The sequence below is a fragment of the Nuphar pumila genome, chromosome 16, assembly GCF_984573655.1.
Source record: "Nuphar pumila chromosome 16, dmNupPumi1.hap1.1, whole genome shotgun sequence".
Lineage (NCBI taxonomy): Eukaryota > Viridiplantae > Streptophyta > Magnoliopsida > Nymphaeales > Nymphaeaceae > Nuphar > Nuphar pumila.
In genome coordinates this window covers 74,110,476-74,138,121 of record NC_143264.1, presented here as the reverse complement: position 1 = coordinate 74,138,121, position 27,646 = coordinate 74,110,476, and the positions used below count along the sequence as shown (strand labels likewise).

The window sequence follows — 27,646 nt, the reverse complement described above, 5'->3', positions numbered from 1 at the left end:
ACACCAACACGTACGGTTGGGGACTCGGTTCGGTTTCACTCATCCCCAATCTTCATACCCATCTTTTAAATCTTATGATGCAAGTTGTTTTGATCAAATATGATCCTACAGATGGTTTCAACATGGTTGACTTAATAAAAATCGTCCCTTGGATTGTATTTTTTCAACAAAAAATATGATCTTTTAAATCGCAAAATTGTGTTATTATCCAACATTGATTTTTATATTGCCGAAAAATCTTAAACACAAGTCGGATTTCGGTGATTTAAATGTCAATCAATCGGAACTAAATGAATGGGTGTGGATCATATATGTGGAATCCGATTTGATAAAAAAAAACAACTTGCATCAATGAAATCCCAAGGAGGGTATGAAGATGGGGATGACATAAGGGATGAGGGAAAACCATTTGTTGGGGACTTAGACTAATATAGTAGGACATGAGGACATGGATTTTTTAATATTTAAATGAAAAAATATATATTTTTATATAACAATATATCTATTACTAATTAAATATAATATTAAAAAACATTTAAAAATTATAACATAATAATTGTAGGTGTCATAGTTTCTCCACATGTCATGTGGTGTCCCAATAATCGTGGGGAACGTAAAATGGCGTGTCCCTGTGACATACCATCTACATGATCTTCTTCTGTATATGCCTATAATTAAGCACGAGAAAAGAAACTGGGGTTGGTTGGTTGTGTACCTCCAATGTCACGTTCCATTGTGTTTGAGGACATGAGGCTGGCTACCCTTTCACATTGGCGCTGCAAGTTAGCCATCCAGCGGTCAGCCCCAAAAGCACTTCCACTAAGCACCAGCTGACTGAAGGTTTGGTGCACTGCCCTGTCTTCAACCTCTGCATGCTCCACCCACGTCACCTAAACAACATGAAATTATCTTTTGATTTGTTATGGGATATAATAGATACAATAGGAAAGAGATGAACAATAGACTGGGGTTCGAGTCGACAAAGACCCCGGTCAGGTCTGACCGAATAAGCCTCAAAACCATATTCACAAACTCGCCTAGTTGATGACTCGGTCCAAGTCAAACCCCAAATGCCTCCATGGTTTTTCATAGCTTTTGGTTGTTCTACATATGCCGATATTTTCTTGATAAAGAAAAAACAAAGGTGTTTGGATTTATCACGAGATTTTCCCGAGAACGAGATTCATGACGTTAATTAAACTAGACAAAAGCCAGTTTCTTCAGCATGTTAGAGCTAGTCTCACCCTGGAGTATCCGTTGGGGACGTCCTGGATGACAAGGCCGGAAGGGCATCGCCTGTAGCCGGTGAAGGGCACCTGCACGCTCTCGATGTTGAAGCCATCGACAGGGAAGTCGACGATCACCCACTGCTGGCCTTCGGGGCTCTGCTGGCAGAAGCGGAGGAAGTAGCACTCCCTGGTTGGCACTAGTGGAGAGGGAAATTGAAACTCTGCATGCATCTGCACAATGGAGTTGAGCAAGCAAGACTTACTGTATTTGTAAAGTAGAATATATATATATATATATAGTTGTGTTTAACATTAGCTACATTCAACCATATTAAAACGATTAAAATGCTCTTAAAAGAATGATATTTTGGAAGATGCATGGTTATTTATTTTTAGCATTAATTATAGATCTTATGAAGTCAATTATAAACTCGAAAGGAAATTAAAAGTCAAACACCCTTTTCAAAAAGATAACTTTATGAATATATTAAAGTTATTTTTTTGAATTCAACATGCATTTTCAAAATGTCACTTTTAAAGAGTATTTTACTCATTAGGTTGAATCTAAGTTATATTAAATACAACTAGTTTAATGTTACATAAACCCTCTAATATCTTACCAATTGAAAAAAGCCACTGACATGGTTCCCTGCACCTGGTGTGATGACTTGAATTGTTCTTGCCCGTGCCACCATGGAAGGGAACATCTCCACCCACTTGTTCTGTGATTTAAAAGACATATATATATTTGATGACTACACATAAGATGTGCATGTGAAAATCAAGTGATTTGTGACCATGTTCGTGAACTCGGGCTATTTTTTGAAAGTTTTTTTCGTGAACTCCATGGTGTTTCTTGGGAAAAGAGATCATGGTAGTTCATGGACTAGAAGTAAAGAAGTTTTTTCTGAAAAAAAAACAAAAAGAAATACTAATTAAGCATTTGGCAGGTCATGAATTAGTGGTGCTTAGTGCAAGATTCATATGAAATGGTTTCATTTATAAAACACGACCAACTTCATGAACTAGCAGAAACTATGGAGTTCACAAACATGGTCATGTTTAAAATGATGCCAAAATGCATGGAGCTCATGACACCATCATTGTATTTGCATTATGGGAACCAAAAAAGGATGTCAGGGGATCTATGTTGATCCTAGCCATCCAACTGAGCATTTGGAGGGCTAAGATTAGTCCACATCCAGGTGAAAATGTAGGCTAATCTTAGTTAGCTGTTGGTTAATTAGACGGCTACAATTTGACGTAGGACGGATCCCATCATATGATAGATGATAACTGTGCGAACACACACACCCTAATCATATTTGCATGAAACGACACCAAGTTTATGGACTCTAAAATGATGGTCTTTGTGAACTTGTAACGCTTCATGTGATCCCGAACGTGACCTGAGGTTTGCGTGGTTCAGACTTCAGACCCTAGGGTGAAAAATCATCCCTATCTTCCTATACACCTCTTTGGGATTTGATTGATGCAGGTTGTTTTCATCAAATCAGACTCCATAGATTTGATCTACATCATTCATTTAGTGAAGATCAACATTTAAATTGCTGAAATTCGACTTGTATGAAGGATTTTTTGGCGATTAAAAAATCAACGGTTGACAAAGTACACAATTTTATGATTTAAAAAATCATATTTTTTTTCTCAAAAAATTACGATCCAAAAGGTCTATTCCTATTAAATCGAACATGCTGAAAGGTCTGATTTGATCAAAACAACTTCCATTATAAGATTTAAGAGGGGTATGAATATGGGGATGGCATAGTAGATGAGTGGACCCAACTCTAAAAACTCATTGTTGATTGTGTTATTAAAGAAAGACAGAAACAAAGAAATAAAGAAAACTTACTGCATCCAAGAAGGCGCCCACAAGGTTGACGGCATTCATGATAACAAGGGCGCTATCCCTTGAAGCCTCAGTCCTGAGGTTGGCTACACTCTGCCTCAGGCTAACAGGCCACGAGAAGGCCCTTGAATACTCTTCCAAGTTCAAGACCTCCCTTCCTCCCTCACTCATCTTCATCCACAGGTGCTCCTCATCTTGTGCCATCCTTGACAGCTGCTCCATGGCGCTTACCGCAAGCTCGAGCGCCAATGGTTTCTCCGACTCGAGCAGGCCGATCGCTGGGCTTTCCAGGATCGGCAGTGATGGAATTATGTCCGTCGACAAACACGGCACCATTGATTCGTGGAAATGCCTTGAGTAAACACCCATGTCCAAGTCCAATGATGGCTGAACTTGAGGCTGTGCCTGCCCAAAGACCTGCAATGGCCGGCTGCTGTACCTTGATGCCATACCGCAGACATGATCGAGCTGCCGGAAAATTAAATAGATGATTATTATTGGTGTTTCATATAGTTCAGTATTTGATATACAAGTAATGCAACCATCCATCTCAAAGAAGAACCATGCCATTAACGTCTGATATCTTCTGTTAAAAACAAACAAACGTGAAACAGCTTATGTACCAAACGTAATGGACCCAATTCCGGAGGATCAAGTGCAATATGATTGCACACTTTTAGTATGCTGCTGCACCTGATTTCCTGTATCCCAAAGATGGAGGGTGATCGAGTGCAGCAGCATACTAAAAGTGTGCAATCACATCTGATCTTCCCTTGTGACGAAAAAACATGCATGTCAATAGACTTGGCCAGAAATGAAACAATATGTCAATTTCATTTCATTCAAAGTTGAAAGATGTCTTCTTTTGTATTTTCTTTCTCAAAGTTAATTTTTATTCATTAATTTCTTTCTCCGGAGGATTCTTATCTGTCACCGGAAAGTGCCCAATGTGGGTGTGTGTTCCTAGTGACGTCCTCGTTTCAAAAAACAAAACAAACAAACAAACTTGAGAGTCGAACCGGTGGACAGAGGAGTCAGTATCTGCAATAAAGAATGCAGGCCGCAAAGATCGAACTCTCAACCTCTTTCAACTGACCCACATAGCCAAGTGTTCAAAGCCACTGTTGCTAGCAGAGTGAGACGCATTGACCATTTTTTGAAAATCTCACAATTTTATCACAAGTTTTTCAAAAAACGTATAATCCTGAAAAGGCACTATATTTTTTAATTTTTCACCTGTTTTTAAAACTATATTATCACTTTATTCATAACTTTATATTTTAATGTTCTTTAGGTTTTTCTTTGCCGAGAAAATCCCCCGATGACTAGATTTTCTGACTAGGGTTGCTGAATTTTTGAAATGAGTGCGGGTGGATATTTCAGAAAAAAATTCAATATGGTCAACATAACGTTCAACTGTTTATAAAAGCTGACTACCAATAATGTAGATGTCAAATCAAATGTTGTCATGTATGCACCAATGGGTAAATCAAGAAGTACAAAAGAATCTCAATAAAAACCTTGCACGTGACAGATCATTCCACCTCTTTCAGTAAAATCTTTTTCCTATTCACAGTACAGCAAGCAACTCAAATCTATTCAATCTTTCAGAAAATCTTAAACAATAAATATGGGTTTCAAATATGCAACATTATATAATAAGATTTGTACATTCTCACTTAATGCCACCAACTAGAAACAGTAATTAAGTTGGGCAGCGGCAACAGGATGGCACAACAGTAGGAAGTGATGCCTTGCCTTGGCAACTCCTCAAAAAAGTTTAAAAAAAAAAGGTGGGAAGCTGCAATAATTTTGGCTTTTTCTTTTTCTTTTTCTTTTTCTTCCATTTTTTTTAATGCCAACTTTGAGAAAGGACAGCTTGACACTACCAAATATTGCAATAATTTATTATCATAATAAATAAGCGCAGATGTACTTGATGCTAATTCATGCACCACCGATTCCCAACATATTGGCAAGGGTCAAATGGACAGATTCGTGTCTAAAAAACAAAAAAGAAAGAAAAAGAAACCTGTTAAATAAGGATCTCCCTTTGGCATTCATCATCCCAAAAAACATGATTTTTTTTTTTGCTTTGGTATATTGTCCATGAAATTGTAAAACATTATCATCTTCATAAGAAATAATATTAGGGTAAATACTTTGAACATTTGATTGTGAAGGTTATTAATGTAACTTGATTTATGGTTTAATATGAAATAATATATATATATATGTGAGTAATGTGTAAGTTTCAGACCATCAAACTGTTCCAGACCTCTTTAAAAAACATATTTACATATATTTTTTACTTAGTCTAAATGCTCTTTATGCTTTATTTAGTAGAAACATGTATTGGTTTAAACATTTTTCATGTTTAGATGTGTTTTTAAGTGAACAAACAAATCAACGGTTCATATTATATCAAAAACTTGATTAACTAAAAATAAAAAAAACTGTTAAATTGATTTGATCTAAAACATGATTAATAGTGAATAAGCAATGATAAACACATCTATAGGTTTAAATTAAACATTAAACACAAGTACGTTTTTTTAAGGGGTATGGGAGGGTTTGGGAAATAAATGATCTCAAACTTATACGTTACTCATATATATATATATATATATATATATATATATATATATATATATATATATATGAGAACTACTGTGTTAACTGGGCTGTGCCGCCTACAAGACACTTCACATCTGGGTTGCTTGAAAAACAACTTGACCGAGTACGATGTGGCCCATTCCGGTTAGTAAAACCATGAGCATCACCTTTAGACATGTATGAGCCAAGTTTAGTCCAGTTTTTCCTAACGAATTACATACCTAAACTAATGTCATCAATGTAAGCATCCACAAAAAAAAATATTTATGCAATCACGAAGATCCAGTGCAATAACTAAGAACAACATTCCAACCCAAAAGTTTCATGCGCAAGATTGTGTGTCAGCTGACCATAATTTAGCAGATATGATTCTGGTTTAATTAAGTGGCAAGTACGTGGATCGTTCAATTTTGGCCAACAAAAGTAGTCAAAACCATGAAGAAATAAGTATGTCCTTGCAAATTGTGAAATCTAGGTCTCTCTCAAAAAAAGTCTCGGGCTATATTCTTATGTGGACCTCTAGTTATTGTAAATGAAGGTCAAAGAGTTAATCATGATAAAAATAAAACTAGTTTCAATGATGTCTTCATTTCAATGGTAAACAAGAAATACAATTGTGGCATCCTTGTTCCTACAAGTTTCCTTTCTTAATTAATCTTTGTTTTTTCTTTTAATCAATTTCCACATTATTTCAAATAAAAGGGCTCAAGGAAAACAATGTCTTATACTCGTCATCAAATGCGACGTGGTTATTATTGTCAGGGCCCCTATAAAGGGATAGATGTTAGGAGCCACTATCAACTGGCCAAACATAAGTTCTTAAAATAAGTAAATAAAGAAAATGTTATTTTCAAGAAATCAACCATCTAGCTAGTAGCAATGAATGCACCAATTCGATTGGTTGTCAAAGTAGAACTGCTATACCAGGGGTACAATGAGAACTTTCTGGAAAGCTCATAAAGAAGAGGTCATCTATACTACCAAATCTCATATAAAATTCAGTTTTTTTTCAGCATAAAGATAGTCGATGTAAATGGCCACCACAAACACACGCACTAATGTAATATGATCATATAAAATTTAATAATAAGTAAAACACATTAAAAAAAGAAAAACATAAAAACAAGAAGAATAGCACACCTCTTCTCTAAGGCGTGCATTCTCCAAACGGAGGTGCTGCTCATCATATGACATCTCTCCAAGAATTGCTGGACTCCCACAGTTAGGGCAGGTGATGTTTCTCATGGCTGTTTGAAGTCTGAAGTTCTCATTCTTGAGGCTTTCATTTTCTGCCCTAAGAATCACGTTTTCGGCACGATCTTGTTGTGCCTAGCAAGTGAAAGCATTTGAATGAGCCCCCACTTTTCCTGCTGTCAAGACTATAAGACATATACTAATGAAGGAACAAGATATGATTTTGCTGATTCTACAAGCCTACCTGAGAATTGATACAGTTTCTTGTTCACTATTATTACATCATCATTGGTAAATGAAAAGAAAACAATTGAAGAAAAAAAGACCAACTTATCTTTTCTATTGGTTCCAGCAACTTAATTTTTGTGCCATATGCATAAAGATCTAGTTCCTTGAATAAGATCATTGACTTGTTTCTTATTCTATTTCATTATGAAAACAAACAAACATAAAGATTTTCATATGAAGTAACTAATATATCTCTATTCTTTAAGATATATCCACTCAAACACACATGCATGCATGCATGCACGCACGCACACACACACAAAAATCAAAGAAATGCAATCAGAAGAAAAGTTGGAATAAATATAATTACCTTCATTTGGGTACGGCGATTTTGAAACCAAAATTTCACTTGACGAGGTTTCAACCCAAGTTCTTGGCTGAGCTTGAGTCGTTGTTTTTCATCAGGGTGTGGGCACTCCTTAAAGAGACTGCAACACACAACAATATGCAACTTGAGAAATAAGAGAATAACAACAGTTATTACAAAACGCTGTCGAACAAAATACTATAGAATGCATGATTGCTTTGAGTTTAGAGATTGAAAAGCAATAGACATGAACATTTAAATGTGTCAACAAAATTAAACATGAAACTTGTGCCCAGAAGTGTCGTATCTATGTAATTAATTATTTTGCTAGAATCACCATTATTTGAACAAGTTTTCTTTATTAAACGTGGCCTTCCTACAAATGATCCACTTGATTGATTATGTTTAATGGATAACCACATTCTCAGAAGTGATCAGGACACGACAGTTTACAAAAAGATACGAATGACAGTGTTGTTTTCAAAAAATGAAAAGCACAAAAAACAAAGGGAAAGGAGCTTGTGAGCTTTCCTTTTTTTCGAATATAACTGGGAAAACCAGGGACAACTCGAGGTCCCCCTCGCCCACCATGAGGTACACCTAGATTCGAGGGAGGATCAGGTGCAATATGTTTGCACACTTTTAGCGTGCTGCTGCACCTGATAACCCGCCATCTTTGGGATACAGCCGGTCATCTGTGGGGGGCCAACAGCAGATGATGGGTGTTCAGGTGCAGCAGCACAATTGAAGTGTGCAATCACATTGCTCCTGATCTCAATTCTCCAGCTTTGGCCTCGTGGCTAGGGTTGAGAAACGAGACGAGCAGCTCACTGATCGTTCGCGAAAATTGAGCTAAGTGAGCCTAGCTATGAGCCAGCTCGTTTAGGTAAATGAGTTTGGCATAAACATGGCAAGCTAGGCTTGGCTTACATATTAAATACTGATATATTATATGTATTTTATACATTTGTTATATATATATATATATATATATATATATATATATATATATATATATATATATTATGTATTATATATATATATTTTATACATTATCAAGCTTAAAAAATGAGTCAGCTCATGATCAGCTAGGCTCGTGACAAGCACATGAGTCGAGCTCAATCTGGAGTGTACTCTAAGGAGCCGAGCCCTAACAGCCCAAGCTCGGCTCATTTGGCTCATTTACCAACCCTACTAGTGGTAAAGGACACTCGCCTGTCGGTTCAAATTCGTGATGTCCTGTCAACTTGGTAACCATTTATAGTAGATGGAGAGGCACAACAGTGCATTGAAATTTTGTAACCATCTCATTCTTTTTATCAGCATAGAATGCAAGTTCATAAAAAGAAATGGAACACTTGTAAGAAAGGAGGGCTTACGCTTCCATTTCCTGAATTTGCTTAGCCGTGTGCCTGTGATAGCGCTTCTTTTTGGGTTGACCTCCTTCTTGGTCTTCCCCAGAACCACCATCAATGTTGCCACTGCCACCAGACCTGCTCTCTATCTCTTCCTCCTTGCTTTTCAGGGAACCAACCATCTCTTCTTTCTGAGAAACCAAGACTTGCATAATAAGAAATTCAAGCCATAAACCATGCAAAAGGAAAAGACATCTAAAGGCATGTAAAAGCTGTAAGAATTGTGCAAATGAAAGCACCAACTATCCAATAACCTACAACGCTAGCACACTTCTTTTTACCGTTTTCTTCAAGTAGGCAAAAAAAAACAGAAAAACTCATGCAAATGAAAGATTTAACACGCAAAACTTGGAAAATCCTAGTTTCTTTGCATTGGAAATCCATTAAGGGTACCTCTATTCAGTGAGTAAACAAAAGCCCAAAAAGCAATAAATGTTATTACAACTCTACTCTCACCTACTAACAAAAAGTCCAAACTTACATACTACTACCAAGGGATTTTCCCTTCTTACATATGCACTGTAACCAGGAAACCTAGAGAACAAAGCCCTATGAAGACAAACAAAAAAAAGCAGAAAACAAATAAGAATTCACATGTTTGAAAGAATTAAGCTTACTGGAAGGAGAGAAGAGAACATGGCCTGAGATTGGAAGGGCATATTAGCAAGGAAATTTAGATTGGCGCTTCCAAACATTGTAGTAGGCATGGAAAATAGAGGATCTCCAGCTGCATTTCCACCCATTGAAGACAAAACCTGACAATCTCCATACATTTTTGCAGATGATAATTACAGCCTTCTCATTTGAATTCTAGACCTAGATGCATTCACAGGCAAATTTTTAATTAGACCAAGATATGACAAATGAGTGACACTATAACAGTACAATATATATTTTTGCAAGGCATCCACAAAAGAAACAAACACTCACGTGATAATGAAACATAAAATGCAAACGCAACTATCAGGCGTGAGAGAGAGACAGTATTAAGAGAAGAAATGCAGCAAATGTAAACGTTTTCCTTTTTTCTTTTTTTTTGAAAGGCAAGCTGGGGTTAGGCAGACCCCTACCAGAACAAGCCGCCTCATGTGGCAGAGGGATTCGATCCTGGGCCTTCAGCTTGACACAGGACCCCGCTTACCACATGGATACTGCACCTCGGTGGTGTAAACGTTTTCCTTGGCCACATGCACGATGAGTATCTAAAAGCTGTGATTATTGGTCACAAGGTCAGTCTTTTGTGATCAACTTTGATAGAGCATTTTTAAGTGAGAATCACAATCACGTCTTGCACTTTCTCATGTTCACTAAATTTAAGAAAATGTTGTGATTTTCAATTAAGGAAGATGAGAAAATCCAAGAATCACAGGGCATTGCAAATGTATTTCATGTGTTGCCAAACCATGGTTTTGCTAGAATGTGGTGTTGCCAAAATATAGTACTGTTGTCAAAATGGGGTGTGCAAGGGATGAAGTACTTCTGGGTGGTTTTGGAATGTGGTGTTGAGGCTGCCAACTCCATCCCTAATGCAGTGTTTTGACAACATCACCACTCCCAAACAACACATGGTGTTGGGAAAACAGCAACACACCGCTGAACACTTCAGATTCAAGTCTCCCAAACATAGATCCAGATGTGGGAGTAAATACAAACTCTTGGTTGCAATGTATTTTGCTTTCCTTTTTCAAATACATCCCAATTCCTTGTGTGAATCAATTCTATCCATATCCATCACAAATACTGAAGTTCTTGAACATCAATAGGGTGATCAAATAGTCTATATCCGTCTAGGGTTTTTAGAATTTCTTTTACCATTAGTGGTAGTATTGAAATATTTAGGACATCTCAGGAAGAATGTTTACCTCACAAGGTGAAAAAAATGGGAAAGAAAAGGAAGAAGAAATTTCCCTCCTCACACACACGCTGGAGAGGGTGTTGCTATTTGAAATACTACCACTAATGGTAAAAAGAAATCCAAGAATTTCTTTTACCATTAGTGGTTCATTAAAAAGGGCAGTTAATGCATACCGTGTGGGGGTAAATGATGACATTAACTGAGTGTGGACAAAAACCGAGTCTTGGCAGGTTCACGCGGCCGCGTAACCGGCACGTGTCCAGCTCCCCCTCTCGCTCAGTAACGCAAGTCAACCAGCCAGCAAAAGGAGTTACACCCCACAAGCAACAATCCATAAAGGACGATCTCAAAACGAGAAAATACAAAATAATAGTAGAGGAAAATATCAAATACAGAAGAGGACTAGGAGGAAAAAAACAGCAAAAAGAACCAACTGTAATGCAAAAAAAAAATTATAAAATACAGGAAAAAATCGTCTTTTTTGTTGTTTTCAAATTTGCTCTTCTGGTTATTAATATTTCCTCAAAAAAGTAATGCCACAAAAAATATATATATAATGCAGGAAAAAAAATCATACAAAAATGAGTAAAGGAAAATATCAAGTGCAGAAGAGGAGAAGAAAATAGCAAAAATAATCAACTATGATGCCAAAATAATACAAAATGCAGGAAAAATCAATTCTAACACAAGAAAGCCCATCATGAAAAAACGAAGAAAAAACATAAATTATTGTAGAGGAAAGAGTACCTAGTGAGAAAAATAATAATAGAAGTTCTAGAGAAATCGAAGTATTCCATCCTTTTCTTTTTCTTTCCTTTGTTTTTTTTTACTACCAAAGCATTGGAGACTTAGGAATGTGAGTTGGAAGAGTGTGAAGACTAAAGAATGTTGCACAAAAGGAAACCATCGTCAGTGATTAACCAAATAATTATTCTATGCATCTTGCAAAGTGAGGCGATGTGTAAAAAAAACAATTGATAGAGCCTCTTACAATCTGATAGCTTAAAGAAATCATCTAGACAGGAACTGAAACAGAAAACAGGTGAAGTCCCAAATATGTTAAACAAAAAAAAACTGTACCACAGAAGAAGAAACCACCCAAAAAATCAGTCTTTCGTTTTCTGAATACCATAGAATTATACCATTAAGGATCATGAGGTAACAACATAAGGCAGGTGACCAGAGGTTACCTGGCCACTCGAAACAAGTTCAATAATGTTTAACTCTAACTACAGAAATAAGAAATAACATCTACAGAACTATTTCCTTCATACCCTTAGACCAACAAAATAAGATTACCAAAATAAATACAGTAAAGACAAATATCAATTACAAAAGAGAAAAAGAAAACCAGCAAAGAAAAAAATCAATCATAATGCAAGAAAACCTATTTCCTAATACATGAAAACCTTATTCTAGAGGAAAAAAAAACCTTGATTTCCGTATCAGTACTGCCAGAAAAATGGAGATAAGCATAAAGGATATGAATAAAAGGGACAGAGATTAACAAAGTTAGTGTTAGCGCTTTAGTACTGAAAGCGACAATACTGACGACCCCTTGTGCATCAGAATCGTTAGCAGTTAGCGACATGAATCGAAGATGAATAATGAAATGAAAAAAAAAGGTAATGTTAGTTCAGAGACTTACCTTCCTTGGCTGTTAATGGAGATGAGGATAGCTCAAAATCCTCTACTGCAAACTCCAAAAGCTCCTTTTTTTTGGTGCAATGAGCACCGTTCTTGGTTGTTAATGGCGACGAGAATAGGTCAAAATTCTTCACTACAAAAGCCAAAAGTCTCTCTCTCTCTCATGAGTGGGTAGCAGGAGGGGACGTTGGATTATACATTAATACTAAGGAAATTTGCTACAGGAGGCACTGTTCGCTTTCTTTACATGAAAGGGCCTCCTCCAAATCCTTTTAGCGTCATAACCCCCAAATTTTACAAGATTTGCAAATACATTGTTGATTTTGATTTATGATTAATTTGTACCACTTATACAGTGTTTTTTTTGGAAAAGCTACTATACTTTTGGTATGGAGGCAGATTTCTCACTCGATTAGAAGGGTAGCTCGTTTTATAAAACGTCAAAAGATGGCTTATTTCAGTGGATCGCTGCTTGATCACCCATGTTGCTTTGGCACAGCTTAACCATTTAAGGCTTACCTGCTATAAGTCCAACCCAAATTTGGATCTAAATTTTACAGTCATCACACCTGCCTTCAAGCATATATAAAGGTCCACTTATGATATTGTAAAATGTTGGAGATTGATTTGTTAAAGTAGGGAGCCGCTAGTAGTCAGAAAGAAGATCAAGATCTTAGAGAAAATTAGAAAAAAAAGGTTTCAAGTGTGGGTTTGAGAGCCTTGGATCTCATATATGAGGATCTAATGCAGCGTGGGCCCATTCTTAAAAATCCAAGGTTTTCAAACCAAGTATTTATACCCGAGGTATGGTTAGGTGATTGGGCACGAGTACTTTCGAGCACTTTACAAAATACTCATGCCACACAAAACACAGAAAATCGATAATCCATATAGTGATTTTTTTGTGTAAAACACAAACACAGAGAACATCTTCATGTGCATTGACTTTCAATATAAAATACAACACAGAGAAAATCTCTATGGGTGTAGCAATTTTCGGTGGTTTGTGTGGCCCTCAGGCCCGATCGCTGGATCTGCTCCGCTCATATCCAGACTATTTGAGAAGCTGATATACAAATTTTTTAGGGAAATCCCTAGCAATCTGGCCTGACCGGGAGGGGTAAACCTTTGTCACAATTCCATTTGGCATCAAACAATCTTCATTTTCCTTCTTTCCTTTTTCTGTTCATATATATATATATATATATATATATATATATATATATATATATATATATATATATATATATATATATATATATATATATATATATATATATATATATATATATACGGATGAACTGCCCCCAGCATCAGAGACCTAGCGGCACTGGCTCTGGCTCTACCTGCAATACTTAAGATCACTGTCCTCGCAGCATAAAACTCCATGGCTTATCCCTTGCCCCCAATATGCATCACGCTTCGACTTACACAAAGGGTGATATAGAAAAGAATAACCCAAGAAAACTTGACGTCTTTCATTGGATCGTATGGTGATTACATATGCTGGATATTGACATCCTTTGATTATAGGGTTTTAAAAAACATAAAGGAATTACAATATGTAACAGACTTTTTAAATGACCACTATGAGATCACGAATGTGTGATCTTATCGGTTTATATGCTATCCTTGTCTCTTTGACACTCTCCCTCAAGTTGAGAGTGTAGGTCCGTGAATCCCAGCTTGTGTATAAGAAATTAAAACTGATTTCATGGAAGGGCCTTTGTGAACACATGTTCAAGTTGTAATTTTGTTGAAACATATTTAGTGCATATAGTCCCTGATTGTGTTTTTTCACAAACAAGATGACAATCGAGCTCAATATGCTTAGTCTGCTCGTAAAATACTGGATTTGCTGCAATGTGAATGGAAATTTGGTTATCACGATACAATATCATTGGGCCTTCATGAATAATTCCAAAATCTACTAAAAGCAGCTTTAGCCAAATTAATTCACACATTGCAACGATCATTTATCGATATTATGCTTCGGCAGATTATCACAAAACAATGGCTTGTTTCTTATTTTTTCATGAGAGAGGGCTAGTACCCAACATGGCAAAGTATCATGTTATAGATCTTCGAGTCATTGGACAACTAGCCCAATTTGCATCATAGTAAGATGAGAACTTGAGTTTGCTTTTGACAAGTAGTAGAATTCCATGACCAAGAGAGGATTTTAGGTATCTCAAAACCCAGATAGAAACATTATAATTCGGCACTCTGGGCTCATGCATGAATTGGCTTATAATATGAACTGAGTAGATGATATCCGGTCGAGTCACTGTCAAGTATATGAGACATCCTACTATTCTCCTATAGCATGTTGGATCTTGGATAAGTTTTCTATCTTGTATATTCAATTTAAGTTTATGATCCATTGGGAACTCCACCAGTTTTGCACGCATAAATCCCGCGTTAGATAATATATCTAGCACGTATTTCTTTTGACTCAAAAAAAAAAATTTAATGGTTCTCTAACCACCTCAATTCCCAAAAAATATTTTAATCAACCCAAATCTTTAAGGTGAAATCGTGAGTTTAAAAATTGTTTGATCCAAGCTATGATATAGTCATTATTCTCTGCCACAATAATGTCATTGACATAGATTAAGATGAGTATGATTTTTTATCCAGCCCTCTTGGTGAAAAGAGTATAATCTGACGATGATTGTATAAATTCAACTTTCTTGAGTGCAGGTATGGGCTTGCTAAACCAATTTATAGATGATTATTTTAATCCATAAATTAATTTATTTAATTTGCAGACATAACGAGGCTCCCCCTAACATTGATATCCCGGTGGCAAATCTATATAAACTTCTTCATGAAGGTCTTTGTGTAAAAATGCATTGTTTACATCCAATTAATAAATCATGCAATTGTTAATTATAGCAATAGCAAGTAAAAGACACATGGTAGTGAGTTTGGCCACTGGTGCAAATGTCTCATGATAATAAAACCATTTCACTTGGGCATAGCCTTTTGCGACTAAACGAGTCTTATAGAGCTTGATTGATCCATCAGATTTATGCTTGACCTTATAAACTCATTTGCATCCAATGGGTCTCTTTCCTAGTGAAAAAGACACTACAGTTTAGGTGTTATTCACTTATAAAGCTTGGATCTCCTTAGCCATAGCTTCTTACCAATGTAGATGATTAGTGGCTTTGCTATATTTGTTAGGTTCAACATTAATAAAAGCAGTGAAAATAAAAATCTTGTGGGAAGAAGAAAATTTAAAGAGAAATAAAATTTTGGATGGAATAGGATTTTACCGAAGAGGCATGATCAGGAGGCAAGGGTGAAGCTTGCTTGGATACCATGGTCGAAGAGCATATGCAATCAAGCAGGTATGAAGGACAGGTATGGGTTCTCATAGATCGACGAATAATGGATATTGGTTGATTATCTGAATTTGAATCCTGATCTAATTTTGAAAGGGTAACGTTTGGTTCATGGTATGAAGCTAGATGTTATGGGTTGTCAATGTCTTTTGTGACCAAAAAATCAGGATCTAGATCTAAAGCATTCTTGGTGAATGTATCCTCAATAGGATTTGATATGATAGGTGCTATATTAGAAATCTCATGCCAAGTTTTTGTGATGAAAGGAAAATCATTTTTATAAAATAAAACATCTCAGCCAGAAAATATTTCATGAGTTTTCAAACCATAAAGACGATATCCACGTTGATTGTGTGGATATCCGATAAAAATGCACTTTTGAGATCTTGAAGAAAACTTGTCTCGTATTGGGCCTAAATATGGGGCAAAGCATAAACATCCAAATACTTGCAAGTGGTCATATTTTGGTTTGCTTTTGAAAAAAAATTTATTTGGAGTTTTGTTTTGAAAAATGGGAATAGGGATGAGATTTATCAAATGTGTGGCAGTGAAGATGCACTCTCCTCAAAAATCGATGGGTAGATTAGCTTAGAAGCGCAAAGCACATGCAACCTCGAGAAGGTGATGATGCTTGCATTCTACTCGGTCATTTTGTTGAGGTGTTCTCACGCAAGACCATTAATGATCAATCCCATTTTGATAGATTTTTTTTTGCATATTTTGCAATAAAAATTCAACACCGTTGTTAGTTCTAATGCTTTACACATATTGGGTTTTGATAATGGTGCAAAATTTTGTCAGAAAAAAATAAGTTTTTGACTTATATCTCATAAGAAAAACCAAAGTGCAACGTGAATAATCATCCACAATAGTGGAAAAAAATGTGCAGCAATAGAGCTAATGTCCCACTTATTTGTATTGATTGTTGGTTGCTTTACTTACGTCTCCCATATCGCTAACATTGTTTGCTCAGATTCTCACTTTTTTGTCGCAAATTGACTTTTAGAATGGTCGACCAGATACCCTACTAAGTTGTAACATCGAGCTTTAACATGGCCAAGCATACCACAGTGGTCACATTCAGGTCATCCTTGACCCTTGCCCATGCCTCGATTATCATTCAAGCGACCAACGCGTTGTCCATTACCCTTTGCGATTAACGCACCCGAGTTGAAAATGTTATTCATATATGGCATCAAGAGGCGTTGAGTCTCCTCTTGACTCACCAAAGAGTAAACTCGGCTTACATTCGGCAATGGTTCCATGGCCAAGATATTGTTTTGAATCCCAGTGAGAGATTCATTAAGGCCCATGAGAAATATGTGGCTGAGGGAGACTGATCTTGGCGTAGATCGCATATCAATTTTTTAAGTTGGTAAATATGAGTACAATTACCTTGAGAAAATCGTTCTTCTAAGTCCTTCTATGCCTCACTTGCAAGGTCCACATAAATGATGTTGTTTGCAATATCCTTCTAGATAGCAATGATAATTTAAGATAGCATCATGTCATTGCTTCAGTGTTACAAATGATAGTCGATTGAGGCTTCTGGTTGTGGCAATGAGTCATCTACGAAAGCAGGCTTATTCTTTGCATTTAGTGTCATTTTCATTGCTCATTTTCAAGTAGAATAGTTGTCGCCCATGAGTAATGTTGAAACAATAACAATGTCAGGGTTATCGAAATAATAGAGATATGGTGACATAGGAGAGGATGAATTTTTGTCACTGTTGGGATCCTTAGAATTGTTATTAATTTATGACATCAATCTGACCTGATAGGTGGTAGATTAGCGATAATCACTGTTGTGAATGAGTCGATTGATTGTAACCTGCTTTGATATCATATAGGAAGGAATAACCTAGAAAAACTTGACATCTTTCATTATATCGTACAGTGATTACATATAAAGACTATGAATATTGGCATCCCTTGATTACAAGAATAGAAAAACAGAAAGGAGTTACAAAATGGTTAATGTACACCAAATGACCACTATGAGATCATGCATGATCAGATCATCTGTGATCTTATCAGTTTATATGCTATTTTGTGTCATCCTTATCTCTTTGACAAGTGACGCTCATAGGATTTGAACATAGATTGTCTGCCTAGCGGCATAAGCCCCATCTCACTACGCCAAACCTTTCGGGGCTATATTTGCGTGCATTCTGATATATTTATTGATCAAACTTCAGCATAGAAAGCATTTTTCTTTTTTTCGAAATTATGAAGTAAAGCTTCAGGAGGTCATTAATTAATTCTATTCAAAGAACTGATCAATCCTGAGGTATCCACTTCACAACATCAAAAAAATCCATATAGTTGGGAGATTATGGTTCTAAAAAAGCATTTTGACCACGTGCCTCTAGTACAAGATCTTAAATTTTTTTGAGTTCCTATTTTTTGACATCTACTTCCAATACTGGGAGCCTGAGTTGTTAGGTAACAATGGATCTGGGTTGAATTTAGATACCTAGACCAGATTTGGTCGAACACAGGTGGATCAAATAGAGCTAGCTAGGACAGATCTGCCCAGTATCTTTTTTTTTGTTTTAAATAGGGAAAACAAGAAAGTACCACAGCTTAAAATCATTTTGTACGTAGGTAAAAGCTTTGGCAAGACCAATTTGCAAATCTTTTGAATTTTGAGACTTTCTGTAATAAAAAGGTAATGCAATGTGCAAAACTACAAGTCTTTTGCTGCAAAATTTTAATTACGTTGCAATGATCATTTCTTGGAATTAAAAAGGCAAAATGATAAAAAAAAAACCTTATATAATAAATGACAAAGTGGGGACTCGATTTTCCTAAATAACAAAAAAGCTCATTCAAAGTAAAACCGCTCTCTTGAAGAGGTGCAGTTGAACCCAGATTTGACTATTGTATCATGTCTGGTAATATTAAAGAAATGAATATTGGATTTAGGGTGTTACAAATTGGATATAATCCAGACCCCAACATATATCCAACAAAGATATTGATTTAAATTTGAATCCAAAATCTAGAAAAGTCCAGTCTAATTATCCTAATTTACAATGTGTTGGGCCCACGGGGACTCCATTTTTTCTTGTAGGGGCAAATGAATGTCGCCAAGTTGACCGGATGTCAAAAGTTCAAAACCCATGGCTGAGCATCCTTTGTTGTGAGGCTAAAGCTAAGAATACTCCCTGGTGGGCAAGGGGACCCGAGATTCTACATCTATGAACTCGGTAAGCAAGTTATGCCAAAAAAAAAAAGTACAATTTTTGCTTAATTAGGATACACATTGCCTGTGCTTGGATTGGTCTAGTAGAAACTCAAAACTTAAAACGGATGGATTTGTTCTTGAACGTTTAATGATCTTTATGTGCCTACGTTTAGAGTGTGCCCTTCACTTACAGCATAAGATTTTTGTGAATGCATGATGCATGTATTACTTTCACCATTAAGAAGCCTTGAGAGGGCGTTATATCTCCATTAAGTGTATGTTAACTGGTTCGGAAGGAAAAAGAATTCTCTTAGGGCATATTTGAAAGAGAGAAAAACTCTCATAGGAAAAAAAGTTTTGCCTATGAGAGTTTTTGATATGACAAGTTTTCCAAAAGAAAACAAAAGGAGGGGTGCCATTTTGAAATTAATTTGTGCATAGAGAGAATCTATGTCACATGGACACTCCAACTTACCCAGTGTCGTGACACAATCGTATACTACGTACTCTTAATGAAAAGTTAGACAAAAACTACATGTTTCGTGTCCTTGTGACATATGAGAGAATTTGTTGGAGATAAAAAAATCGGACCCTCTAGAGATCCTACTACTTTCTGTAGAGAATGTAAAAAATTGACATCATTTTTTATAGATAAAATTATTTTTGTTTGTAGGGTTCAATAAAAAATAGTCCATCCTTTTTAAACATATATTTTTCTGTTTAAACAACTTTCTCTAAGTAATCAAATGGCACCTTAAGCGCGTGTATCTTCCTGATTGGCTGAAACTTTTATGATCATGTAATGTCATCTTATCATGATAATTAAGCAAACAAAACAATGAGCGACAGGGAAAGGATTCTCTCACCATGCAAATTAACACACCTCAAGGTGAGGTGTGTCACTAGATTAATTGCATTGGCATTAATCCCATATTTATTCATTGGCCAAGCAGATGTTTTGTCTTTGTCTTTGAGATAGAAGAGGTTGCATAAGACACGGCGTAGCCACAATGCAAGAGGCCTTAGCACCTTGTGTTTCATAAGGGCATACATCATTTTTTCTATGTTAAGGGAAAATTAAACCCCCCATCATTGACCACAAGCAGGCTTCCAGTTGGTAAAACCTCATGTCAGTATCGATGCAAATCGGCCTGAATCGGTAGGTCCGTGTCGTATCAGCCCGAATACGATACGAAACTAAGCCCGGCTTATTTTTAAATACTTTTAAAAAATAGTTTAAAATGTTTTCTAATTTTTAAATATTATTTTAAAAAAATTGTGACATGTGTCATCTGCTGGTTAAAAATTTACCAATTCAGTTCTTATAGGAATCTGCCCGATTCCCTGAATGATTTGGAAAATCGATTCAGGTCTGATACTGATTCTGACATTGGTAAAACCCTTGAGGTCCCCTTGCTTAGAGGGAATACGCCCTGCTTTAATCTTATGGTAGGGAACAACCCCCATAGGGTTTCAAACCACAGGCATCTAATGTCAAGTGACGAACCATGGTCGCCCCCTAAGCAGGAAGGCAGAGTCCATGTAAGCAGACATGTGCCTTTTTTAATACATTAAATATGCATAAAACCTATTTAGCCATTATTATCCAAACCGGAGCTTAAAATAATTTAATACAAATGACAATAATTGCTTTCAGTTTCTGGTGACACATGAATCTCCATCTATATAAATCTGTTTTAAGTTATGTCTCTGTGTGATATAGCAAATTACAGACAAGTCGAATGATAAATCATGTTCTTACTGTTTGTTTAGCTAACACAGAATCGATATCTATTCTTGTATTTTTATCACCAGCCATTTACATTATGTACTAACGTCTAACACAAAAGAGTTTGCATTGGCAGTTATTCCATATAAATGGCCTTAATTGTGTTCATGTCTATTATATGTAACAGTTTTCTGTCTTTGGTACCAAGTACATGCTGCAACAGGGTACTAACTCCTAAGCTGTCATTTGTACATGTTGCAAAACACCGAATCAGCTCTCAACTGTGTCACAAAGGCACGTCATTTAGGGTCTCGTGTCTAGGAGACATGATGCGATACGTGGACAAACAGCAGCATGACGTTCATGCTTAGGATGTCATAGACAAGGACTCCCACCTTAGTATTATTAAACTGATTGACGTAAGAGTTCATCCACCCATGGGGTTGACGAGATGCCAGATTGGCAACCTGGGAAAAAATATCAACTTCAATGGTTGCCGACTCTATGAAAAGTTTTTGGGATCTTGTAAGAGAGAAGAGTCCACAAGATAAAATATTCAAGAAGGTATGAAACAAAAAAGCACCTCCACGAGATGCAATTACTGTAAGATTCACAATGGGAGTAAAGTTGCTTACTCAGAACCGCCTGCAAAAGTTGGATTTTCAAACGCCAAGCAAGTGTCAGCTCTGTAAAAGCGAGGAAGAAATAGATGGTCACCTATTCCCAACTTGTCTTTCAGCAACTCACATATGTGAATCAGTATCCAACTTGTTTGGAAGGTTTTTGGAAACCAAGTGTTAATGTCAAGACTTTGGTCAGGTGGATAGGTAGGAAATTCAAGCAAGCTGGGATATTACCAAGCATTCAGAGCACCCCGTGGCAGCTCCATAGCGGCATTTATGACACTGAAACCCCCCCTCCCACGGGGTGGGTTAAGGTTTAACATACACATCTTCTAAGAGAAATGGTATATGGGGTACGTTGTGCACACGCAAGGGGATTATACACTGAAAGCAGTGTTTTTTTCATGATAGCAAATTGGACGATTAAAAATCTTAAAAGAATGTGAGAGTTGAAAGGAAAGTAATCATAGAAACAAGCCAACTAGACATGAGTATTACAGGTTTTGGAAGGAAGGAGTCTGAGAAGGGAGTTGCCTATACAGCTGTTAAATACCTTGTACAGTTTTGATAGGATTAGCATTAGCTACAGTAACTGTAAATATAACTTTTGGGTTAAAAACCTTGCACAATTTGTGAGAAGGAGAACGAGCTGCAATACTTGGAAAGATCACCCCATAAACTGACATTGATAGAAGGGTAATTTTTTTGTATACAAACTACAATTGTTCAATGAACCAGTAGGGATCTACCTAACCCCAACTTGCCTATGTAAAAGAAAGGCTTCATATTCTTCTTAAATCTTTGGCAAGGTACTTCCAAATAAATATTCTCTCGATTCCCTTTAAACCATTTCCATCTATTCCTCCCAATACCACTTTCTAAACAAACCCAATTGGTAACTCATTCACAAGGAATAGTACCACTATCAAACAGTATTTATTGTAATGAACGTACACACTGTTCATCATTTATTAGGAACAAGATTATTGGCAAAGAGAGAGAGAGAGAGAGAGAGAGAGAGGGGGGGGTGTTTGAGTCACTGGGGTCAAATGCTTCAGTTGTAAGGTGTCAATGGAACGTTTTTTATTATTATAGTTTTGCTTGAAAATTAGTCTGATGAATTCATTAAACCACGCGCCATATTTAACATTTATTTGGCACCTAACCAACGAAAGAAAGCTTTACTAGTTATTTATTACTGGATAAGGACGTAGGAGTGAAAATCTCTACATTTTGGAGCCTAGGCAGGCAAAAAGGGGCATTCTTTTCAAATAGGCATCATAGCGCTAGCAAGGAGGAGGTTGTCGATTGGGTCACCGCAACATGTAGATAGTTGACTTCTTGCATAATAAGAATTTGATATCTTTTTCAGGTAGCAAAAATAAAGTTTTTTTGTGAAAGTTGTCGCATGGAAAAGTTAAGTTGTCTTTCATTTAATAGTTCTGAAACATCTTGTAGTGAATTATTTGAAAAAGATTCATTGTGATAGAGTAGATCCCGAGGTTTTTCACCAAGGTTTTAAATACTATGCTATTATGATTGACGATTTTTCTTAATATGTTTGGATATATCCATTAAAATTGAAATATGATTTTGCTAGTCGATCCTATGAGTTTCACAAGCTTGTTTCAGACCTATTTAGTGCCGCTATTTCAATTGTATTTAAGAAATAATGGAATTCACCATAATATATCTTGTCCTCACACATCCAAACAAAATGGATGTGCAAAAAGAAAACATCGTAGAATAGTTGAACTTGATCTTGCAATGGTTTTTCATGCATCATTACCCACAAAGTTTTGGGTCAAGGCATTCCTTGTGGCAGTTTGGTTAATTAATTGTTTGCCTAGCTCGGTATTGAAAATTACATCTCCATATGAGAAACTTTTTTGTAAAAAACATGCATATGATTATCTTCGCATTTTTGGATCAAGGTGTTACCCTCATTTGCGAGATTATACTAAGAACAAACTATCTTCAAGATTGTTGTCATGCATTTTTTATGGGATATAGTGATAACTATAAGGGATATTGATGTTCGCATATTGAAACTGGCCAAATTTACATTAGCTGGCATGTTATTTTTTATGAAAATTGTTTGCTTTTCAAAAACAAGCAATGTGGCGCTCAAAATATCTCTCATTGGCAGCAAGTTGATCAACGTATAAGGGGCTCAAGTCGATCATCGAAATAATAGTAGCATTATTGAGTCCATCTCTGCTAAAATGGAACAATCGACTGTCACACAACACCTTGAAAATCAGGCAGGTGCATTCACCAACCATCCTGCTGGTTACCATCATACTGAGCTTAATCAGCCTCCAACCTTGACTGAACAACCTAGTTCCCTGCCCCTTTAAGTCCAACCTTCTCACCCAGTCCACAATCGTGATCGTGGTAATGTCTCCTCCACTAACATTCACATGTTGACCCGAGCCAAAGTTGATATTGTCAAACCAAACCCAACATATTTTTCAGTTGAGTTGAATGTTCCCCTTGAACCAAAATTTGTACCCAAGCTCACCTTGGGTACTTGAAGGCCATGCAAGAAGAGATGTTTAATTGCTCTCTCACAAACAAACGCTTGGGACCTTGTACATAGAACTCCATATATGAACATAGTTGGCTGTAAGTGGGTGTTTAAAACTAAGCTTCGTGTTGATGAATCTTTGGATTGACTTAAAGCTCGCTTAGTCTTTAAAGGTTTCACATAATTGTTCGGAGTCGATTTTATCAAAACTTTTTCTCGTCATTAAACCCACCACCATTCTCATTGTCTTATCCATTGCTTTAACTCATTCTTCTCATATTCGTCAACTAGATATCAAAAATATCTTTCTCCATGGCTCCCTTGATAAACCCGTATTCATGGACCAGCCACCCAGATTTTGAGACCCTTCCAAACCCTCACATGTGTGCAAGCTTCGTCATGCTCTATATGGTTTGCGCCAGTCATCTCGCACATGGTTTGATAGATTCATCATCTTCTTATTTGCAATGGGGTTCTTCTGTAGTGTTGTTGACTCTTCTCTTTTCATATGTTGACATACTCGAAGAAGCATTTTTTTTTGTTACTATATATTGATGATATTGTTTTTACTGAGAGTAGCCAACTATTCTTGATCAATGTTATTCAGCAGTTGAGTAAAGAATTTATCATGAAAGATCTTGGAGATCTTTACCATTTATTGAGAATACAAGTCAAGCATTTTGATCAAGGTATCTTTCTTGACCAGACTCACTGCGCATATGACATTCTCAAAAAAGCACAGATGAAGGAAGATTGACTATGCATCTCTACTCCTATCATTGGTAGAATAAACCCACCATCGCTATTACCTGAGTCTCGTTGGAAGCCTCCAATACCTTACTTTTACTTGACCCGATTTGTCCTTAAGTATTAATTTCGTTTGTCAATCTATGCATGCTCCTACGGTGTTTTATTTTCAACTAGTCAAGAGTATCCTTGGTTATATGAAAGGCACCATTCACTTTGGCATCCGCTCACTTGCTCGAAACTCCCTGGTTCTTTATGGTTTTTCTGATGTTAACTCAGTCAAGTGCCCTCTTCCACGTCAATCGACTTCTGGGTTTTGTGTCAATCTTGGTAGTAACTGCATTTCTTAGAGCGCAAAGAAGCAGTCTACGGTCGCATGCTCCAGCACTGAAGTCAAATATCAGTCTTTCACCTTTGCCACTACTGAAATTACTTGGATACATCCTTCGTTATCTTGGATTCTTTATCAGTTAGGCTCTCATCATCTTCTGTGATAATCTCTCTGCTTTACATATGACTGTTAATCCCGTGTTTCACAATCGCTCCAAGCATATTGAAATTGATTATCATTTGTGTGTGAGAAGGTGGCTCAATGTCAACTCATTACTACTTTCATTTTCTCTCATCTTTGAGTCGTTGATATTCTTATGAAGCCACTGACAAAGCCAGCCTTCCAATCTCTTCGATCCAAATTTGGCTTGTGGACTACCCCCACCACATAGTTTAAGGGGGGCATTACCAGATACAGTTTAACGCCAGTTCAGCTCATGAACCAAATGCAACAAGACTCTCAACATTTGGATAGCTCTTCGCATATCCTTGGCATGATGGACTCACAAGTCACAACCTCAACAGAATCGTTATCTGAATACTCTCTCAAGGCTATCATCATCGGTCAAGATAAGAGCAAAATCAGGAAAAGAATATTGTTGAATGAGAAACCTCATCACGATGGAAATGTAAACAATCAAGGCTTATTTAATTGTAACCAATGTGAGATAACATAATCAAGGAAGATCATCTCAACGTGGACGTGGACGTGGACGTAGGCTGAATGCCAAACCATATAAACGCTCTATCGTGTGCATGTTCTCTCTATACTTTTTCTTCTCTCGCCATATATCGTGCAATTCTTTCCATTCCCAACGAGTTCGATACTCGTTTACAAGTGAACCCAATCGATCATTCCCTTCGAGACAACACCTTCCAATCCAATGTCGTCAGAATCGGTTTCTGAAGGGAGTCGATTTTTTCAAAAGGATTCAAAAAACCAACCCAAATTGGGTCAAATTGAATAATTTTGAATCAGTCTATTTAAAATTTGATTTTCTAAATAAAAATCAAGAAAACTTATCTAGTACAAATAAAATGCAGAAATGAAGTAAATGATGAATTATAGGTTTCAATCAAGTTCCAGAACGTGCATTCAAAGCTTAAATAATATAATGAAGAACATATATCTTAATTATCACAAAAAAAGTGAAAAGAAACCAATTCGGGCCAATTTTGAATTGAATCAGCCGATTCACGCCGGATAACATTGCCCTTCTTTGTGTGTGTGTGTGTGATTCGCGCACAAGAGAGAGAGAGTTAGAGAGTAGTAGTAGTAGCAGTAGTAGTCTGAATTTGGTTACTCCTATAAGATGGTCTTGTCAATTTGAAGAATGTAAGGCAGATTTACTACCAAATATGGTGGTTTGTTATGTTCATGTTTAATGGCGGCCATGCATAGTCCACATGCTAAAGAAAAGATTTATTGAGGGCATTGCTTGAAAATGTACCTTTCCACATCTGGTTTTGCATTGTATTGGTAAAAGAAAATTATATGTCGACATTCATTTATGAAGCATGGGGGGTGTCTTATCCCTAATCATTCTTCCCTTGTAAATACTCAAAACAGTTGCAATGAATGACCTTTAGTAAATACTTGGTAGGAAAAAAGAAAAAAAAGGTCATCCGAAGGTGCCAAAATTGTAGGCCAATTTATGATAAATCGTTTTCTCTATAATAAAATAACCATATGACAGTTCCATTCCAAAGAAAACCGAACACCAATATTTACAGTAACTTAAATTACGTACGTTGTTCTATTAAAAAAATTAATATCGTGGATATCAATGGGAGCAGGTGGATCTGAACCGGCCCAAACTACGATGATGGTTAATGAGATCTTTTATGTAGGTTCAGTTAATTGGGGCCTAGTACAGTTACACACAATAGAGATGTCAACAGATGGGATTTGGGTTGGATATTTGACTGAATCTGAATCCTACTAGTCAGATTTGGTACAACTGATACCATCCACTCAGTAATCTGATTTGGATTCAGCTTGCAGTTTTGCATTCGAATCTGAATCTTAACCCGAAGAATTTAAGTGTGATATGATCCAACCAGATTACAACTTTGGTATTACAATTTTTTCATCTGAATCTGAATCTGAATCAAGAATAGCAATCCAATTAAGCAAGATCCATCTAGGTTGGATTCAGTAAATGTCTAGACCAATACCCAGTCCGACCCACTTACACACACATGTTCACTAGACGGACTTGTATACTGTCTCAGTTCCCAATATCCCTCTCTCAATGGATAACTTACCGTGAGAAATTTTTATGGAACTGTTAGCATCTGTAATTCTAACAATGAGATCATGAACTACCTTCAAACGTCCAACAAGTATTCGTGGTGTACTTGGGTGTATCTTATGAGACACAAGTGCCACGCCAAGTCATTACTCAAATCTTTTTTTAATATAGCCCAAACTCACTACCATACTTAGCTCAAAAGTATAAGATCTGATAATTGATTTGATTTTTTTTTCTCCTGACATGCAATTGTTTCTCTCTGATAATGGGGTTATCCACCAACATATATGTGTTGACACATCCCACCGGAACGGAGTAGTAGAGCAAAAATATTGTCATTTATTAGAAGTAGCTCGAGCTCTACGATTTCAGGCCAAGAATAAACTTCGTTTGAAAGTGTATTTCACAAAAAACCCAACTTTACTCATTTAAGAGTCTTCGGATGCTTGTGCTATGACACCAATTTCAATT

General features: G+C 36.6%; 1 protein-coding gene across 1 annotated transcript in view; it reads right to left on the bottom strand.

Annotated features, from left to right (window-relative positions):
* LOC149813593 (homeobox-leucine zipper protein HDG2-like) overlaps positions 1-27,646 on the bottom strand; it is a 50,208-nt gene that overhangs the window by 3,162 nt on the left and 19,400 nt on the right. The window contains exons 3-10 of the mRNA XM_089991152.1: positions 9,411-9,468; positions 8,884-9,050; positions 7,508-7,625; positions 6,856-7,044; positions 3,103-3,567; positions 1,850-1,951; positions 1,245-1,460; positions 716-890 (exon numbers count right to left, since the gene is read on the bottom strand). Of these exons, the coding sequence (XP_089847278.1) occupies positions 716-890; positions 1,245-1,460; positions 1,850-1,951; positions 3,103-3,567; positions 6,856-7,044; positions 7,508-7,625; positions 8,884-9,050; positions 9,411-9,468 (1,490 nt within the window). The remainder of the gene's footprint in view (positions 1-715; positions 891-1,244; positions 1,461-1,849; positions 1,952-3,102; positions 3,568-6,855; positions 7,045-7,507; positions 7,626-8,883; positions 9,051-9,410; positions 9,469-27,646) is intronic.